Source organism: Stigmatopora nigra, chromosome 20 (assembly GCF_051989575.1).
Source record: "Stigmatopora nigra isolate UIUO_SnigA chromosome 20, RoL_Snig_1.1, whole genome shotgun sequence".
Taxonomy (NCBI): Eukaryota; Metazoa; Chordata; class Actinopteri; order Syngnathiformes; family Syngnathidae; genus Stigmatopora; species Stigmatopora nigra.
The window spans coordinates 8,403,863-8,423,343 of NC_135527.1; the positions used below are offsets into that span (position 1 = coordinate 8,403,863).

General features: G+C 49.8%; 4 protein-coding genes and 1 long non-coding RNA gene across 9 annotated transcripts in view; 3 read left to right on the top strand and 2 right to left on the bottom strand.

Annotated features, from left to right (window-relative positions):
• Positions 1-19,481, bottom strand: part of LOC144213197 (uncharacterized) — a 112,600-nt gene that overhangs the window by 2,078 nt on the left and 91,041 nt on the right. For 2 of the 3 annotated variants that reach the window (XR_013329907.1, XR_013329906.1), the window contains exons 1-3: positions 2,575-3,650; positions 1,108-1,175; positions 400-488 (exon numbers count right to left, since the gene is read on the bottom strand). This is a non-coding gene — a long non-coding RNA (uncharacterized LOC144213197). Of the gene's footprint in view, positions 1-399; positions 489-1,107; positions 1,176-2,574; positions 3,651-19,481 lie in introns of those variants that run through there. The other variant, XR_013329908.1, reaches the window with a different exon arrangement.
• Positions 165-6,085, top strand: nelfa (negative elongation factor complex member A). The gene is made up of 12 exons (XM_077741489.1): positions 165-514; positions 3,328-3,537; positions 3,783-3,954; positions 4,017-4,178; positions 4,244-4,333; positions 4,405-4,532; positions 4,610-4,679; positions 4,748-4,836; positions 4,920-5,028; positions 5,113-5,456; positions 5,524-5,623; positions 5,691-6,085. The coding sequence occupies exons 1-12, from the start codon at positions 332-334 to the stop codon at positions 5,873-5,875; spliced, it is 1,842 nt and encodes a 613-aa protein (XP_077597615.1). The 5' UTR covers positions 165-331; the 3' UTR covers positions 5,876-6,085.
• faah2b (fatty acid amide hydrolase 2b) lies at positions 6,075-9,011 on the bottom strand. Its single transcript, XM_077741503.1, has 11 exons — positions 8,454-9,011; positions 8,281-8,363; positions 8,005-8,141; positions 7,693-7,902; positions 7,508-7,627; positions 7,307-7,442; positions 7,129-7,246; positions 6,957-7,076; positions 6,769-6,880; positions 6,519-6,707; positions 6,075-6,456 (listed from the first exon to the last, which is right to left on the bottom strand). Exons 1-11 carry the CDS (start codon positions 8,640-8,642, stop codon positions 6,278-6,280), a joined length of 1,593 nt encoding a protein of 530 aa, XP_077597629.1. The 5' UTR covers positions 8,643-9,011; the 3' UTR covers positions 6,075-6,277.
• LOC144213193 (dual specificity testis-specific protein kinase 1-like) lies at positions 9,390-14,198 on the top strand. Of its 3 annotated transcripts, XM_077741491.1 has the most exons (11): positions 9,390-9,780; positions 9,891-9,982; positions 10,709-10,944; positions 11,047-11,168; positions 11,241-11,289; positions 11,632-11,778; positions 11,844-11,926; positions 12,283-12,373; positions 12,445-12,528; positions 12,593-12,679; positions 12,747-14,198. In XM_077741491.1, exons 3-11 carry the CDS (start codon positions 10,774-10,776, stop codon positions 13,617-13,619), a joined length of 1,707 nt encoding a protein of 568 aa, XP_077597617.1. In that variant the 5' UTR covers positions 9,390-9,780; positions 9,891-9,982; positions 10,709-10,773; the 3' UTR covers positions 13,620-14,198. The 3 variants fall into 3 exon arrangements, with proteins under 3 accessions (XP_077597617.1, XP_077597618.1, XP_077597619.1); XM_077741492.1 differs by lacking the exon at positions 9,390-9,780 and having other exon boundaries at positions 9,794-9,982; XM_077741493.1 differs by lacking the exons at positions 9,390-9,780; positions 9,891-9,982 and adding an exon at positions 10,097-10,266.
• Positions 14,964-19,481, top strand: gba2 (glucosidase, beta (bile acid) 2). Its single transcript, XM_077741520.1, has 17 exons — positions 14,964-15,399; positions 15,663-15,754; positions 15,814-15,929; positions 16,002-16,220; positions 16,290-16,529; positions 16,600-16,702; positions 16,768-16,921; positions 16,980-17,105; positions 17,166-17,350; positions 17,417-17,521; positions 17,597-17,704; positions 17,764-17,915; positions 17,983-18,089; positions 18,164-18,306; positions 18,581-18,696; positions 18,775-18,966; positions 19,041-19,481. The coding sequence occupies exons 1-17, from the start codon at positions 15,206-15,208 to the stop codon at positions 19,251-19,253; spliced, it is 2,565 nt and encodes an 854-aa protein (XP_077597646.1). The 5' UTR covers positions 14,964-15,205; the 3' UTR covers positions 19,254-19,481.

The following is a 19,481-nucleotide window of genomic DNA, read 5'->3' on the forward strand; positions in this document are numbered from 1 at the left end:
CGGCCAAATGCCGTGCTCTGATTGGCTGTCCCGGTGGGCGAGGCCAGGGCGGGGCTAAATCCAAATTTGCATAGATTTGCATAGAGGGGAGGTGGCTAAATCCAATTTTTAAGGCCTCTGATTGGTTGGCCGAGTCGTGACACGTCTCGTTGTCAGGAAGTTTTTCTGCTTTTCTAAGGCCGCTTTTGCAGAGAGCTCTTTTTGGTGGCCGTTTTATGTCCCAAAAAGGCACTTTTTGAAGGAAAAAACCCTATTTTTGACTTAGTAAGGATGCATTTAGCAATAAAAGACAAAGACTGATTCAATTTCAACAATATATTGTGAGCAAAAAATGGCTTTTTTGACATTCCCACGGCATCAGATGCCACTGCACAAGCTGAAATGGGAGACGTCACATACCCAGTCAGGTCACGCCAGTGTCCAAAAGCCATCGGGCTGCAGCGCTAGCCCATCCGTAGGCGCCGTGTACGTCCAAAACGTCCACGATCCTGTCAAGAAGACGACAACGAGAGCAGTAAGTGACCATTCCAGCATTCATACCACAATAGAGACACAGAATTAGTCTACCGATAGAGATAAGTAACCTTAAATAAGATGATGCGAGCGCAAAAGTACCATTAGCATCATGAACAAATAATAAGCCTACCAATATTTACATGTAACTTTAGATAAAATGATGCAAGCGCAAAAATAGCATTAACATCATGAACAAATCATTAGCCTACCAATATTTACATGTAACCATACATATGATGATGATGCAAGCGCAAAAATAGCATTAGCATCTTGAACTGTAATGCCCTCAAAGAGAGCAGTCAGTGACCATTCTAGCATTGATATGACATTGCAGTCACATAATTAGCCTAGCCATATTTATATGTAACCTTACATACTATGATGCCTGAAAATAGCATTAGCATTTTGAACTGTAAGACCTAGAATTACATTTATAGGCTAAACTGACATTATTATTTTTAGCTCTACAAAAGACCGTCTTGTTTTACACAGGTGGTCAAATAAATGTGATCCTAATTAGAACTACTTAAATACTAACACGCTAAAAAACTAATTTCAATACAAATATACATTCAACGAAGCATTTCCTACCTTTGTTAACACTCGTGTGGCGCAGGTTGATGGACGTGGAAGCAACTCCATCTTCCGGGCTTCCGCTCCTGTCAACAAAATGACATTTTTTGTTAGCACTCATCCAATTTGACTCAGATGGCATGTTTTAAACACAAAACATTTAGAAAAAAACATTTTTTTTCCAATGAGAGACCTCCGAGGCCCCTATAAATTTGGCCGTTTGCACACTTTGCCTGAAATGGGACTCTACTGACCACAAATAGAGGATGTGCACATTGTTAAAAGTTGCACATCATATTTTGAGCAACTCTAAACACGTATCAGGTACAATTGGGGGTTTTGGGGGCCAAGGGTCTAAGGAGGTAACCCCTCCACTTAGTCACAGTCATTGAAGCGCCTATGAAATCTGTCTACTCAAGCCAACTGACTATGAACACAGCACTAAAAGCGCACCAAATATTAACAACAATTGGAAAAAGTATACAAAAGGGTCAATATGGGCAATATGGAACCAAATCGATCAACACGGCACATCATTTTACATCCCAATAACTTATCTAAGCTTCGAAGGGCAAGAAAAGAGGAGAATGTTACCCAGTGGGAGGTGCTAAGGAAGCTCATCATCATATTGTCAAATTAATTTTTGGGATTTTCAGGCTTGGAATGCATGGCAAGTGACTACCAAGAGTATTGGGAAGACTTTTGAACTCAGATCCGAGCAGTTTGGCTTCATTTCATGCACTTTTAAGTTGGTCACGCCCCTTCGTCTTGAAATGAGGCAAAACGTCGACTCAAACCCTGGCAATCCCCTTGCCTTCCAAGCCTTCCAAGAGTCGGTGGGCGGACTTTGAGCCAGACGCACCCACCCGCGCGCAAAAACGCACCCCTCCAAGTGTCCAAACACGCCCTCGGCCCCACTGCGCATGCCCATAGAATCTGAACACATCCCACCCACAAAACAACACTCCCCCCCAAGCGTCAAAACACGCCCTCGGCCCCACTGCGCATGCTCGTGAAATCTGCACACACCCCACCCAAAAAACTACACTCCCCCCAGGTGTCAAAACACGCCCTCGGCTCCACTGCGCATGCTCGTGAAATCTGCACACACCCCACCCAAAAAAACTACACTCCTCCAAGTGTCAAAACACGCCCTCGGCCCCAATGCGCATGCCCAGGAAACTTGCCTACAAAACAATTATTGTCAAAAATAGTTAATCTGACAATTTCATCAAATGTCAACATTGTTCAATGGACTATTTTCAGTCAGCCTTGTCCTCATGCTAGATCTTTTAAAAGCATGAACAACTACAAATTCTTTCTTCAAAAAGAAAGCTCAGTATTTGAGCCATGTGGTCATTGATTGGGGACATGGTTCATTAAATTGCGGAGGTTGGCAAAATGTTTCCATCTGATCTGGGTTATGACGAGCAAGCTCGACAGAAAACAAGTGCGCTTGTAGTAGAATTTTGCAGCAGTTCTTACCTTATTCGTGACTTTCCTTGTGCAGCCTGCACCAGGTGCACCAAGTCAGCCCAAAAAACTCGAAAAAAACTCCTTTCTTGCGCACTACTGTTCGTGTAATCTATCCAACGTGACTCCGTTGTATTTACTGTATCTATCCATCTAGATCGTGCGATAAAACGCCGGAAAAAACCGTTTACAAACAAAAAGAAAGCGCGAGGAATTCGACTCGCACTTCCTGGGTTTCTCTCTGACGTCATTTGGGGAAAGTCCAGGATAATACACATGCGTAAATTCCCACGTGCGTAATGACGGCACTGATTTACATAAACTACTTCCTTGTTCGAGACATCTTCTTTCGATAAAAAGTGCTGTGCAAACAACCATTGGGATCACGGTACCCTCGTGTGGACGGGGTGTGTAATAACGGCCCCGTTTCACATAAATTACTTCCGCATTCGAGACATCTTCTTTCAATAAAAAGTGCTTTGCAAACAACCATTGGGATCACGATACCCTCGTGTGGACGGGGCTTACAATAAAGTTATACAAATAGACGTTCCTAATCCTTACATCAAAATAATAACCTCCTTACTATTTATTCTTATTATTGTTAAGTTATTTTTATGTTGATATGAAGTAAAGTTTCAATAATTTGTTCACTTTGAAACATGACGTGAACCTAAATGTCTTCCACGACGACGAGGGCGGGGTCCTAACTGCCGTTTTAGTAGTCCGTTAAAATGCCCGACCTGAAACACTTCTTTTTCCAAGATGGCGTCGATGAAGGACAGCGACACTGGCCTGTGGCTTCACAACAAACTGGGCTCCACAGACGAGCTATGGACCCCACCGAGCATCGCGTCTCTCCTCACCGTCTCCGTTATCGATAACATTCGCCTTTGTTTCTCCAACTTGTCGCCACCCGTTAAGCTCAAGCTGCTCCTGGGGATGCTCCATCTCCCCCGACGGACCGTGGACGAGGTAAGCAACGTTAACACATGAAACTAGCAAACGAGTGCGTCATCTTAACTTTCAAACAACAACTTGTCTCACTTTAATATGAAACTACAAAGTATTGGACCACAATGCAAAACACTACTCGGCTATGTTAGCATTAGCCCGTTAGCTTCAAAGGGGGGCGGGACCGTCTTTCCAAAACCCGAGGATGCAGGTGTATTGTGACGTCACCCGACTAGCGATAAACTAATAGTCTGATGTTGTTGCAGATGAAGGAAGCTCTCTCAGAGATCATCCAGTTAGCCACAGTGGACTCGGAACCTTGGGTCCTGATGGTGGCTGACATCTTGAAATCCTTCCCTGAGACGGGTTCCCTCAACCTGGACCTGGAGGAGCAAAACCCAAACGTGCAGGACATCCTGGGCGAGCTCCGAGAGAAAGGTTTGTCCATTCCGATGCGGGTTCGAGAAGCCATTTGACCCATCCCCTCTCTCTCTTGGCAGTGGGCGAGTGCGAAACGTCGGCCATGCTTCCCCTGGAGTGCCAGTACCTGAACAAGAGCGCCTTGACCACCCTAGTGGGACCCCTGACACCCCCTGTCAAGCATTTCCAGCTGAAAAGGAAGCCCAAGAGCGCCACCCTCAGAGCGGAGCTGTTACAGAAATGTACGTCTTCTCCGAAAAAAAACAAAAAAAAACAAAAACCAAACATCTACCCTGTTATTTTCCAGCCACTGAAACAGCTCAACAACTAAAAAAAACCGCCGGAGTGCCTTTCCACGCCAAAGGGAGAGGATTGGTCAAAAAGATTGACACCACCAGTGAGTCCATTCACTCCAATGCTAAAAATATATCATTTTTTTCGCTAAAATCCACTTTGTTTTTGTTGCAGCGCCTCTCAAAGGGATCCCCAAGGCCCCATTTCGTAGCCCCACGGCCCCAAGTATGTTCAGCCCGCCTAGCAACCGGACCCCCATCGCCCCGGCCCGCACCCCCCTTCGCAAAGAGCGAGGAGTCAAGGTCCATTTTTCCCCAAAAAACACGTTCGGCGTTCATTTTGGGTCCTCATACTACCTTCCTTTTCCTCTTTTTTGTAGCTTTTGGATATCAAGGAGCTGAACATGGTCGGCGCCGGACGAGAAGCCAAAAGGCGGAGAAAGACTTTGGGTAACTACATTTGTAGGCGGATGCCGCCATCTTGAAACATCCAGACTCCAACTTATTATCTTTTATAGACACAGAAGCGGAAGAGAAGGCCACCAAAGAAGAAGCAGTGGTGGAGAACACCACACCGGATTACGCCGCCGGCTTGGTCTCGGCACAGGTGCGCCTTAGCCACACCTACTTTTTTTTTTTTTTACCTCCCGCAATTACAACACATAACCACCAGGTGGCTTTTCTTCACAGAAACTGGGGGCGCTCAACGAGAACCCGCTACCGTCGACTAGCTACCTACCGGCCACGCCCAGCATGGTTCCCTCATCCTCATACATTCCTAGCTCGGAAGCACAACCAGGTCCCGCCCATTTTCACCATCAAGCCCCTCCCCCCCTCTTTAAAACCCTAACCCTTCATCAAACTTTCCCTATCCTCTCTTTAGCTAACGCGGGCGGTTCAGCTTGGGACGCGCCGCCATCCGCTCGCCCACCAGAAGAGTCGGCAACACCGGGCACCCCCGCCAACGCCACCGCCACCACCACCGCCTCGCTCTCGGGCCAATACAAGCAAAGAACGCCAATGTACAACGCCAGCAGCGCCGCCAACCCGGCAACCCCGACGTCGCCCAGTACGCCCGCCTCAACGCCGGCTAGCAACGGACCCCCAGCCGCAGCTACAGCCGGACAACCAGAGACCCCCGCTCAGCCAGCTGGGGCGCCTCAAACTCCGACAACGCCCGCCCCCACGCCGCCTCAAGCGCAACCCAAAAAGAATCTGTCGCTAACGGTACGACTAGGCTAGCTCGTTAACTCCCATCCGACTCTAATCGGATTTATCTTTCCATACTTTTCAGAGGGACCAAATGTACGCAGCTCAAGAAATGTTCAAAACCGCCAATAAGGTCACCAGACCTGAGAAGGCCCTCATTCTGGGTTTCATGGCAGGATCCAGAGGTATGTCCATATCATTTATTTTCTCCACAAATGCTATTTTTGATCCAAAACTCGTGTTTTCCCGCAGAGAACCCGTGTCCGGAGCAAGGCGACATCATCCAGATCAAGTTAAGCGAGCACACAGAAGTCCTTCCAAAAGCAGACGGCACGGGCAGTACCACCATGTTGGTGGACACTGTCTTCGAAATGAACTATTCCACGGGTCAATGGACCCGCCTGAAAAAGTACAAGCCCATCACCAATACCTCCTGAGGCTCCGCCCCCACCTTCACATTAGCTCGCTTTTAAGAGCCGATTTGCCCCGCCCCGCAAACCGCCAAATTAGGAGAGAAAATCCTTCCTCCTGTACTTAAATTGACGCAAAATTTTGGTTAATGGCACCTGATTGTGTTCCGCTATCCAGTGCTTCCTTCCTCCCTTTTTCAGACAAAACTAAATCAATAAAAAAATGTCCATTCATAACATCTCTTTATTCCACGATTGACGGTTTCCTAGCAACCAAAACAATAACAAAGCCTTTCATTGACAACATAAAAAGCCCAAGTTTAAAATGTAGTTCAATCTTCCATTGGCAAAAACTGGAGAGCCAAACCATGTAACCCGAGTCCGGGTCCTAATAAATTGGAGTCTACTACCACTAAATCATCTTGTCCTTCAACCGGCGTGCTGAGGTTCCCTCCATCCTCCAAAAGCCTTCTCCAAGTAGAGCGCCACAGCCAGTGGGAGTCGGTCCTGCAACTTCCCGCCCACCACCTGCACCCCCAAGGGTAGTCCATCCCGGTTCAGCCCCAAAGGACACTGCGTAACCGGCACCCCCAGAATATTCAAAATGCCTACAAACAAAGAAAAAAGCATTAACCCGACAAATTTGAAGGTAAAGATGGACCAAACCAACCAGTGTAAGCGAAATCCAAGGGTCTAAAAAGCGGGTGATGATGCTTAGGGGCTACCCGGGTATACGACGGGTAAAATAACACCCCATCAGTCCCCAGTAGGTCGTCCACTTCCTTCTGGAGCTTCTCCTTCATCTCGATGAGAAAGCTGGAATGTCCACATGCTGGCTTCATGTCCAACACGGCCAGACCTGAGACCAGAATTGAAGGACTGGGAGACCCTCAAAAGCTCCGCCTTCGCTCGGCGCTTACCGATAGCGGCGGCCGTGTGGTCGGATTTTCCCAGTGTGCCTTTCAACAGCTCCCAAAATGGCCAGACTGGACGTCCCGGTTTTCCCAACTCCACGGCGAATGGGATTGGAGGCTGTGGGGGTAGAAACCCATTAGCCAAACTATGCTATTCCTATGCTAAAGCTACAGTTCTCCATTGCTCCTCCCACCTTGCCTTCTTTATCCGGAAGACTCATGAAGGCATCCCAGATTCGGAAGCCGTAACGGAACCCGGGGAAGCGTACCTCTTGCACCGACACCCCCAGATCCACTCGGAGGCGCTCTACCACCTACTTTTGAGGTCAGTTATTTGGATAATATTGTTTATGTCACATGACTTGCCTCCTTCTGGATTTGTCTAAGTTCCTCGCTCACAGGTGACGTCAGAGGAGAACCACCATCATCCGGGACGGTGAAAAACCGTATCTTCTTGAGTTCCACCTTCTCATCTAGACGCAACCTGTAAAAAAATTTGAATGAACACCGACCGACAAACGCCCCCTAGTGAGCCACTACTTACATAGCAGCCTTTGGTCCTGCCATGATTCTCAACATAGGGAGCAGATCTTCGGCGTAACGGCACATTGGACCTGAGCTAATGTAGTCCTTGTGTCTGCCGGAGAGCGGTGGGAACTGGTTCTGGTTGGACACCACCCCTGCAGAAACCCACTAAAGTTCAACCTTCGAACCCGGGTGAGGTCAAACCATCACCATATCTCACCAGGAGTGGTTTTGTGCCCAAAAATGCCATTGAAGAAAGACGGCATCCGGATACTCCCACCGATATCCGATCCCACGCCGATGACAGCTCCAGCTGCGCCCAACAGGCTGCCCTCCCCACCTACAGGAGGCGCCAAAGAAGCTCAAAATCATCACATCTCGGGTTAGCGACGCCAGACGACTCACCTGAGCTCCCTCCAGGGATTCTCTCCAGATCATAAGGGTTACGGGTGATCCCATACAGGTGGTTATGTGACTCCGCCCACATGCAACCCTCACTGGTATTAGTCACGCCCAATGGGATGGCACCCGCCCTCTTCAGCAGGCTCACTGGGGGTGCATCAGCTGTGGCTACAGCGCCTCGCCTGGAGACGATGCCGGTAGTTTGGGGCATGCCTTCAAACGGCAAAGGTCAGTAAAGCAGTCAATGATTGTTGACGGAGACGTTAATGACAAAACTAAACTAACACGCTAGCAGTTTTTGCCGTGTTTTATTACCCTGGAGGCCAAAAGACTCCTTGACCGAGAGAGGAACCCCGAGAAATGGCAACCGATCTGCCAGAACCTCCTCACCACCGGGTTCTTCGTCGATCAGTTTGTCTACCTGCGCCGCCTCCTGGAGCGCCGCAGAGAACCTGGAAAGCACCCGCCATGTTGTTATTACACAGTCATAACATGTTTAATATCTAATCAACATCTCCAATCTAATAGATTTGACATCTGGACTGTCAATGGAAGCCCAAAGATGGAGCAGATTAAGAAGAACTACTTTACCTGTCTTTGACCATGGCGTTCACTAAAGGGTTAACCTGCTGGATGCGGTCAATGTATGCCTGAACCACCTCCACGCTGGACACCTGCGCATACATCAGTATGATGCTTATCATCACAGGTATGTATTTTACGACCAAATCTTTTAGAAAAACCAAGAGAAGTTCGATGTTCACCTCTCGTCTTCGTATCCGACCAGCAAGTTGCGTCGCCGACACGGTTAAAAGCGGATTGTTGACGGGTGGGAGCGTCCTCTTGTCCTCGGAGGCTCGGGCGTACACCAGGCGATATAAGATGAAGCAAAGAGCCACGAAAGCGTCGTAGATCCATTTCTGGAACTGTTCAGCGACGCTCAGGTGTGCCATGTTGACTACAGTCAAACCGGAATCGGCCAAACACGGTGTTGCGTCTACAAACTGACACCTGACAAGCACTACAGTCGCCTTTCGGAAAGTAACGTACGAAGGCAAGTTAATAGTTACCTGTAAGCAAACCGGACACTGGCTTTTCACAATAATAGCTTGGTAAAATCTAATAAGCTGCTATTTTAACAAACGTTATATCAGATAACAAATATATGCGTCACGAACGTGCTGGTAATCCCCCACAAGTTCATGCCATTGACGGTAATGGACGTCCAATTTGCGTCGATCTTGTATATAAAGCTTTCACTAACTGCAGTAACAAGAGAATCTCTGCACACGACACTTGTACCTGTTGGGCAGGGAATGAGTTAAGCATCACGAAAGAGATGAAAACGCAACGTTCTGTTGTGATGAATAAGTCAATAAATAATAAATGCTGTTGAATATTTTCGGGAACAATGCTGTGACGGACATGTTTTTGTTTTTTTCCGTCCTGCAGAACCGTATTGGACTGATGAATAATGCAGAAGTGAGGTGACACAGGAGAATGCCACACGTTCAAAGATATAATTTAATGATAGTTTTAGAAACCAATGCAGTGAAACTGAATGAAAGCCCCATTTTTTTTACAATAGCACTAATAAATTGAGGATCTGTTGCTAGAATAATGTACCCAACGTTGAAATGGCAGTTGGTATTATTTAATGCGTCACGAAACATGATGCGGCTTTATGACATCATAAAAAAGGGTCAATGTTCCAATACATAGGCGTTTCTGGATATAGTTTCCCCATCTTCTATTATTTAAATACTATCTCGCGTTTCAATGATTACACTTAAAATAGACGTATGTCATTAGAAAATAGAAAAAAAACATAATAGTAATAATTAATCACGAACCCGTCACGGTACGAAGGCACTACCCGGAAGTGGCATCAAAACAAACCGATAAAAGTGTCACCAAAACGCCCTGAAGGACAATTTTCAGGTCATTATTATCCAACAACATTTAATGGAATGCTTAATTGTGTTTATTTGTAAGGAAATCACCAATTAGAGAGGCTACAGCTCCTTTTTCCCCAACTTGACCTACATTTCACGTCATAAAAAAGCGTCAGCATGTCACCGTAAATACAAGGCAAGAACTCACTCATAATGATTTCCTACGCTGCAAGTCAACGTGTCGGACATTGCTCATGACATAAAGAATAACAATTCAACAAAAATATAATGCTTTTAACCCCAAAGGTGATCACATTAGAAGCAGACCTCCCCGGAAAAGTCAACCCCATCAAACATAACACCGGACTTCAGATGAAATCTCCAGCACTTCAACGGAGGTAAAAAATGTTTATTTTATTGTCGCATTTCCCACTTGTACGTCCAGGTAAGGTTGGGGAGTCACGTGATAGCCTGCCCCGCCCCCCTCCATAAAAGCCAGTCGCTTCCTCTACTCGTGTGTCATACGACGACGCACCGAGTGCGGCCGATCCGACTAGCAAGGGGGGGGGGGCCTTTGCATGGACGACGGCAAGGAAGGGGGGCGGGGACGCCGCGTTAAGGCTCCATCCGTGCTCGTCGTCGTCCTCATCGTCCTCATTTGATGACCGATCGATTGTTGCGGGTGAGTGACGTCCTATGCATGCTCTTGACTTGAGGCCGATTTCGACTCTGCGTCGCCAAATGCGGTGAGAGACAACCGGTAGGTCGGCCGGGATCCAGATCGATCGAATAGCTTAAAACCACCCGTTTAGCCTGCGTCCCGAACGCAATCGGATCCATTTGCAAGCGCAGTGTGTGTAAAGTGCGACGGCAAACAATCTATCGAGAGTCGAAAACGCCGACAAAAACCGCTGCATGTCAATGTCACGACGACGATGATGATGAGGATGATGATGACATATTGCCGATCGTTAAAAGTTACCTTACCACGTGATCTGGCATGTATCAGACAACCATTGACAGTAATAGACATCCAATCCGTTTCCATTGGGACTCTATTTGGAAACGGATTTGACTGGAATGTATACAATATTCGGTTCTTAGCAATTCCTTTTGCACTATAGCTGTCATCCGGACCAGAACCGTGGAGGGGGTCGGCTTGACATGGGCTGACCGCATCCATCCCGAGATGGAGGGGGCGGAACCCGAAGAGGAGCCGCCCATGCACAGCGTGCACGGGAACAACCGAACCCGGCCGTCCTCCTACCGGGCTCTTCGTAGTGCAGTCTCCAGCTTAGCCCGCTTGGACGACTTCAGCCGCGAGAAGATCGGCGCCGGGTTCTTCTCGGAGGTCTTCAAGGTAAGCTCCTCCCCCTCAAACGAGTGGCGACACGTCCATGGCGGCGAGGGAGGCCACTCCCTGGCCCAAAGGTAAACAAAGCCTCGCCGCCTTGTCTTCCAGGTGCAGCATCGCGTCTCAGGCCAGGTGATGGCGCTCAAGATGAATACCCTGGCTAGCAACCGGGCTAACATGCTACGGGAGGTCCAGCTTATGAATAGACTGTCGCACCCCAACATTCTCAGGTAACCCCAACGATGGGCGGAGCCTGCTGATGACCGCTTTGGTAACGCTGGGGTGCGTAATTTGTTTTCCAGGTTCATCGGCGTGTGCGTCCATCAAGGCCAACTCCACGCTCTCACCGAGGTAGGACTTAGTGTTGTGTTGGAGACCGTACTTAGCCAAGTCTTAGACCCTACCGTATTTTCACGACTATAAGGCGCACTTAAAAGTGTTAAATTTTCTCCAAAATAGACAGTGCGCCTTATAATACAGTGCGCCTTATAATACAGTGCGCCTTATAATACAGTGGGCCTTATAATACAGTGCGCCTTATAATACAGTGCGCCTTATAATACAGTGCGCCTTATATATGGAAAAAATGTCATTCATTGCGGGTGCGCCTTATAATGCGGTGCGCCTTATAGTTGTGAAAATACGGCAACCCAGACCTAAACCCAATGGAAACTTGCTCATCCCCATTTGCAGTACATCAATGGCGGCAACCTTGAACAGCTACTAGACGGCGACGCCTACCTGTCATGGAGTACACGGCTCGACCTAGCGCTGGATATTGCCCGCGGCTTACGCTACCTGCACGCCACGGGCATCTTCCACCGCGACCTCACCTCCAAGGTCAGTACCAGGATGGGCAAAATGGCGTCGGATGTAGGTTGAAATGTTTCTCTATTTGACTGCAGAACTGCCTGGTGCGCTGGGAAGGCGGAGCCTGTTCGGCCGTGGTGGGCGACTTTGGCTTGGCGGAGAAAATTCCTGATTACAGGTGCGTTTGTTTGACTCTGGCAACCACATTCCTTGGCTTTATTCCTATCTGGACTTATCTCGGAGGAGGCGTGGCTTAGTCACGCTGCCAAGCATTAGTTTGGGTAAATAAAAATGTGGGTGGTCGTTGTGTTACATTTTCACCTGCTATATTCTTATTGGCTACTTTACTTTTGAATACTTCTTAAAGTGGCTAATTGCAGACTACAGGTGCATTTTCTGCAGAGGATAAAGAATATATGAGCAAAAAATTTAACTGGATCGTCCCCATTTGACCTCGAGTGACTTCCTTTTCTTTGGGTTGCCCTTGCGTAACGCTTTGCGGCCGCCGCTAACTTCCTTTCTTTTGGGGCGCAGTGAAAACGCCGATCTGGCGCCTTTAGCCGTGGTGGGCTCACCCTACTGGATGGCTCCGGAGGTGCTACGCGGCGAGCGCTACGACGAGAAGGTCGGTAGGGACATTTGGTTGCTCCAGATGAGAATTTGACATATATATTTTTATATAAATGTTTTTGGTAGGTGGATGTTTTCGCCTATGGGATCATCCTGTGCGAAGTGATCGCTCGGATCCAGGCCGACCCGGACATCCTTCCTCGCACCGAGGTTTGCTAGCGCTCAAATAATCGAACCGCATTTGCGTGGCTACTGAATATGTCCATGCTTGCAGGATTTTGGTCTCCACGTGGAAGCCTTCACGCAAATGGCGGGCGACTGCCCCACCGACTTCCTCAACCTGGCCGTCCTCTGCTGTAACGTACGTGAAATCGAACCCGAACGCCAAATCCACCCATCCACCTGACTCCGCTCTTCCCCCTTACCAGATGAACGCCGAGTCTCGGCCGTCCTTCTCCGGGATCGCCTCCGACCTCGAACGGCGTGGACACCCGGATGAGGAGTCGCCGCCGCCCACCACCGGGCGAGCCTCACGTCGGCACTCCACGGGTCCCACGGACTACGTCGCCGCCCCCGCCACCAGCACGCCCATCATCGCCGCCGGTCGGGTCAACCCCTTCTCGCGACGCGACGACCTAAAAGGCGGCAAGATCAAGCTATATGACACACCCAGCAAGTCGGTTATGTCCCTGACTTTCGCACTGCCCCCGCCTCCGGATTGCGGGGGCGGGGCCGACTCCCCCGGTGGTCGGCGGCGCTGCCATTCGCTACCCTGCACGCCGCCCGCCCGTCCATGGCGCAGCTCGCGCGGTGAGATGCGAGGGGCGGGCGATTCGGATCCGGGTCTCCCACCGTCCCTGGAAGCTCTGTCAATGGACCAAGAAAGAGGCGAGAGCGTCCCCATGGACTGTGCCTACTCGCCGGACACCCTGTGCAGCTCGTCGTCTTCGTCTTTCTTCTCTAAACTGTCCTCCCCCCCGACGCAAGCCTCCAGCCCCTACCTGGCAACCACGCAGGCGGGCTGGTCCCCCCTGGACAACGGGCGAGTGATCCGAAGTGGACCGGGTCCGACTGGGATAAATAACAATGGCTGCCGCTCACCACCCGACGAAGCCCGGACTCCGGATGAGGACGACGTCCTCTCATGTCCAGGCTGCTTCCCTTCCGTATGCTTCAGGACGCCGCACGGGAGCGCGTACGGGAACCTGAACGGGGACCGCGCCGCTTCACGTGGGCTGTTGTGTCCTCGGAGCATGGCGCCCTCGCCTGTAGGGGGCGCCACTTGCATACAGCCCGAGTAGAAGTTGCCTGTTTGACTTTAATTTGCACATTTTATCTCCGCAGTATATTGGAGTAGGGGAAAAAATACAAATACACCTGAAGGGGGAGGGGCTTAGTTTAATTGGTTGCCGTTGACAACAATAGCAGTCACATTCATTTTTACTTTGACATCAGTACAACTGAATTTAGTGATAGCAAGGAGATTTTTGGATGGATGTTGCCGTGGACGATGCACGTTTTCCTTTGACGGCATGAGATGCCCAATCCAGTTGAAGTGGGAGGGATGGCAGCAATTTCATAAGGAATGTTGATCTTGGTACTTTTGTTGCAATGACCCCTTCTTGGGGAATGTGTGGTGCTGTTAAGTCTTAAAGTTGTATGGTGCAAAGTGTGTGAGAGTGTGTGTGTGAAGAGTGTGCTTGCCTACAGTTTGAAGCTATTTTTGTTGCTCGGGGGTTGCCACTTTAAGCACTTCGACTGAATTCCTGCTGTTATTGAAACTTTCAAGAACTTTCAGGTCCGAGACCTGCTGTTTGTATTCTTGTTATTTAATATTGAATAAAAGGGTTGACTTGAATAATAAACATATTTAAAATATATATGGTTTCATGTTATTGTTTTATGTGAAATAATTTTAAATGACCTGTTCATTTAGGTTTAGCAACTTTTCAAATGTATGTTGACGCGGACAATTTTGCATTTGTCCACAAGGCGGCTACAACTCCAATGGCCAGTGACGTATACGCCGACCCTGCCAATATGGCCGCCGCTTAAGCATGTCAATTTCCGGGCCAGGAGGGCGCGAATTCCTTCCATATCCGTGTCAATATGCTCATCGGCGGCGGGTTACTATGGTAGCTTAAGGGGGCGTTGAACATTATTTTATTTGTTTGATGTTGCGCTACGAGGCATGTAAAATGTGTTAAAAACTCATTGGTAAGTCTTTAAGTTATCTAAAGTCTTATTCAACACCGGTAACAAAGCTGGCTGGTTTGAAAAACAATAATAAGTATGTCGTTAAAACGCTGACGTCCCCATTTCACAGAAAAATGGTTTAGCCCTGAGTGGTGGTCTCTGTTCCTTGCTTGTTGTCAGACACGGTTGTGACTTCCTGGCTGTCAATCTGGGTTGAACGCTTCTTTTTGGTAAGTGGCCTTTATTTTGGTCTAAAAAGATAATTCTAACCATTTTGGAGTTCGCAAATAATAAACAAACCAAAAACAAGCCGGGTTTGTCTTCTTACGAGCAAATAAAATGCAGTCACTTGAACTCTCGGCGCCGCCGTTTGATCTTACGAGCAAATGAAATGCTGCCACTTTTACTCTCGGAGCCGCCGTTTTAGTTCTTAATTGTAACCACGAATGCGTTTTTAACCGAGTGCTGCTTGTCATTTTAGGGGCTACTACATATTGCGGACTGTCTTCCACCCTGCGGACGACCCCGCCGTTAACTGTGAATTTTAGTAACTAAAATGGCGCCTGGGCCTCCGACGTAAAAGCACCTCACTTTCTCGTCTCTGGCCCCCAAAAAAAAACAAGGGTAAACCGGTTCTCGTGGCCGTGGGACTTCCTGTCTGGCCCGCAACGAGGGCCAAGGAGACCCCAAAATGGCTGAAGACTGGGGGGAGAGGTCTACGGCGGAGCTCATGAGCAGGTACCAGGCCAAGGAGACAGGCTTTGGGGTCCCCACGGCTGGCTGGCGCATTTGTTTGGCTCACGAGTTTAAAGAGAAGAGGAAGCCTTTCCAAGCTAAGGACGTCTCCCTGGCTAACGTCGTGGAGCACCTGGGCCTAGGGGTCAGGTAAGTCTTGTTCTTGTTGGTGAAACCAGCTAAGCTAAAACCAAAGGAACCCATACCATGTTCTGTATAAACAAAAACTGGTTTGTTCTGGTCACCATTGGCCGTTCCAGTTCAGCACCGGGATGTGACAATCATGGTTACTGTCCCCGGGCGAGCCTGCGGAATAACAACCGCTCACGGTCCAACTGTCCCACGTTGCGTGCGGTTGAGTCCTCATTCAAATCCTGCATTGAAGTCCTAATTGGGTCTCTTGTCCTCTCTAGATATCTCAGGTGGTGGTACAAAAAAACTCAGGTGGAAAGGAAAGCGCCATTCATCGACATGTTTCGCGCACAGCCTCTCAGGCAGATTTACGGTGGGTCGCTCCGACGTCTTTCTCCCGCGGGTTCGAGAATAACCATCGTGTTTTCGTAGGCGCCCCGCTAGGAGGTATCGGAGGAGGTACCATCACAAGAGGTTGGAGGGGGGAGTTCTGTCGGTGGCAGCTCAACCCCGGAATGTACCATTACAAGACGGTCACAGCCAATCAGGTGAGCTCTCGTCCACCCAAAAGTAGTGTCCGGGTTCGATTCCCGCTAACCCACGCTTTGTCTCTTTGTCAGTTTACCGTGTGCTTGCGGCGCCAGGGGCAAACACTTTACCAGCAGGTGCTTTCTGTTGAGCGCCCACCCACGCTTCAAGGTTGGAACTGGGGTTACTGCGGTGAATACGCCTTCTATCACGCCCTGTACCCCCGTGCCTGGACCGTCTACCACCTCCCAGGGCAAAACGTGACCCTGACTTGCAGGCAGGTTTCCCCCGTAATTCCTCACGACTACCGGGTAAGGCTCACCCGCTGTACACACATCCGGGCCATAGCCCATCTGTGCAACGAATTCTTCGCTCGCTAGGATTCGTCTTTGCCAGTGGCGCTCTTCATCTGGGACGTGGAGAACAACAACGACTTCGCCCTGGATGTCAGCATCATGTTTACCTTGCTCAACGGCTCCGGGCACAAGGACGACAAAAGCGGGGGCCACTGGAATGAACCATTTCACCTGGAAAAGGAGGCGGAGTCCGTGTCTGGGGTGTTGCTACATCATTCCGTCACAGTTAACCCTTACACTTTGTGCATCGCCGCTCGAGAGGAGGTTAGCATCGTTAGCTTAGCCAAACGATGGAATAAAAATATGCAACTATGGTGTGTTTTTCTGACCTCAGCCGGATAGGGAAGTCAGCCACCAGACCGCATTCAGTCCAAAAGGAACCTGCGGGGGTTTATGGAGCGACCTGATGGCCGACGGGCGTCTGGACTCCCCTACAGGTGGGCGTCTCCAACGGGGGCGGGACTTTCTCGTAGCGGCAAAGCCTCACGCCCGCCCCCTCCAGGCTCCAGCCCGCCGACGGCTAAAGGGGAGAAGGTAGCGGCGGCGTTGGCCGCGTCCTGCACGGCGCCACCCCGGTCCCGGAAGACCCTAGAGTTCTGTCTGGCCTGGGACATGCCCGTAATCACCTTCGGCGCCGGCGAGAGGCGGCATCACAGGTAGTGTTTGGGCCGCCACATCACCCTTGTGCCATTTTGACGGGCCAACTCTGTGCAGGCGGTACACCCGTTACTTTGGGAGTGAAGGCGATGCGGCACCCTCACTCGCTCACTACGCCCTGACGCACTACAAACAGTGGGAGAAGGCTATCGAGGAGTGGCAGGCGCCGGTACTGCAGGACGGGTAAGTCGGCAAAAACGGTGAGACGCCACACTGTCTGACTTTGCCAAACGTAATCCGCAGTTCACTGCCTTCCTGGTACAAGTCGGCCCTCTTCAACGAACTCTACTTTGTGGCCGACGGGGGGACGGTGTGGACGGAAATGCAGGACGACGTGGACGTCAGCGGCGGCGTGCGTGGCCAAGATGGCGGCCTTCCCGCTCAACCGTCTGTCATCCGAGAGTACGGCCGCTTTGCCTATTTAGAAGGTGATGACGTGGCACCAAAGCCGTCCATTCAGCCGCCCCCGAGGTCACGCCCTCTTTCGCCCACAGGTCAAGAGTACCGAATGTACAACACTTACGACGTGCACTTTTACGCCTCTTTTGCACTCATCATGCTGTGGCCCAAACTGGCCTTGAGCGTACAGTATGACATCGGTGAGGATTTTGGGCGGAGTCTGGTGATGCCGCTCTCTCTTGACACCCGCTCTCTCTGGCTCCGCCCCCTTGTAGCTGGCAGCGTGGTTCAGCAGGACTTGACGGAAAGATTGCACCTGATGAGCGGCAGGTGGGCGGCGGTCAAAGCCAAAAACGTGGTGCCCCACGACATTGGCGACCCAGGTACTACCCCCCCCCCTTCCCACACGGAGAAAGATGGCCGACGCATTTTTATCTTGTAGATGACGAGCCGTGGCAGAGGGTGAACGCTTATCTCATCCACGACACCGCCTACTGGAAGGACTTGAACCTCAAGTTCGTCCTGCAGGTCTACCGGGACTATCATCTCACCCAGGATGGGGACTACCTGAGGGACATGTGGCCCATCTGCCAGGTAGCCCCATTTTTTGGTTTTGGACAGTTTTTTTTCCAGAAGGGTGATGCTAAATGCTAATTTGCAGGCGGTGATGGAGTCAGAGTTGAAATTCGACCTGGACGGAGACGGCCTGATCGAGAACTCCGGCTTTGCCGACCAGACTTACGACGGTTGGACGGTCACTGGACCCAGGTCAGAAGAGACTGGCGTGGGCGCCATGTTTTCGCGCCCTAACTTCATTCCATGTGCTGCGTTCTGTGTCACAGCGCTTACTGCGGCGGGCTGTGGATCGCCTCGCTCTGCGTCATGTGCAAAATAGCCAGTCTGGTAGACCAGGAGGAGGCGGTGCTTCGCTACAGAGACCTGTTGGACAGAGGGGGCGTGGCTTTCGATAAACTGCTTTGGAACGGTAAGAAGGGAATCTCTGCCAACCGATATCGTGGGGAGAAATGTTATGAATGTGTACCATCATTGTCATATTAACTTTAGATTTTTTTTTGCTAATTGCGTTTTAGCACCGTCTAGTGGCCAATATTAAAAGTGCAACTAGAAGAAAAAGTTGCTATTTGCACGACTATTGTCTTTATTATCACTGTGCATTGACAAAATAGGCTTTCGGAATAGACTGAATTTATTTTATTTTTTATAAAATGTGGATTTTAATGGATTTTCTTCCATTTCAGGTAAGTACTACAACTACGACAGCAGCGGGAGAGCCTTCTCCAACAGCGTCATGTCAGACCAGTGCGCTGGCCACTGGTTCCTGCGAGCATCTGGACTAGGCGACGGTGACTACCAGGTGACTTTTTGGGGCTCCTCCTTCCCAGAAAAACCCAATCGGGGGCGTCAATTCACTCCTATGACTCCGCTCCCTTAGGCCTTTCCCCAGGAAAAAATCAGGGCCGCACTCCGATCCGTCTTCGACCTGAACGTGATGAGCTTCTGTGGCGGTCGAATGGGCGCTGTCAACGGTATGCGGCCAGAGGGCGTAGCCGACCGCTCCAGCGTCCAATCAGATGAGGTCTGGATCGGCGTGGTGTACGGGTTGGCCGCCACCATGATCCATGAGGTGGGTTGACCTCAGTCCGGACTGGCGTGGCAAAAAAACAACAACATGTATTTACTTTTTACCTTCTTTTTCAGGGTATGTTAGCGGAAGGGATGCGCACAGCGGAGGGGTGCTATAGGACGGTGTGGGAGAGACTGGGAATGGCCTTCCAGACGCCTGAAGCGTACTGTGAAAAGTCCATCTATCGCTCGTTGGCGTACATGAGGCCGCTTAGCATCTGGGCCATGCAGCTGGCTCTGGAACGCTCGCGCCCGAGTCCCGTTACCGACGACGCCTCCGCTCCGTGAGCTTTTAAAAACATGACTTTTACTTGGTTTGTATCATCTACGGCGTCACTGGAATTCTGTCAGTTGTTATTGCTGTTTTTAACGCAGGTGCTGGCGGATGGAAATTGCCTGATAATTCATCACCATGAGTAAACATGGCTGACATTTTTTTTAGATACAGTAGCCTTCCTGAATGTTTTCCAACACTTGCATTTATTGACAATCCTAAATAAATCACAGAATAGTCAA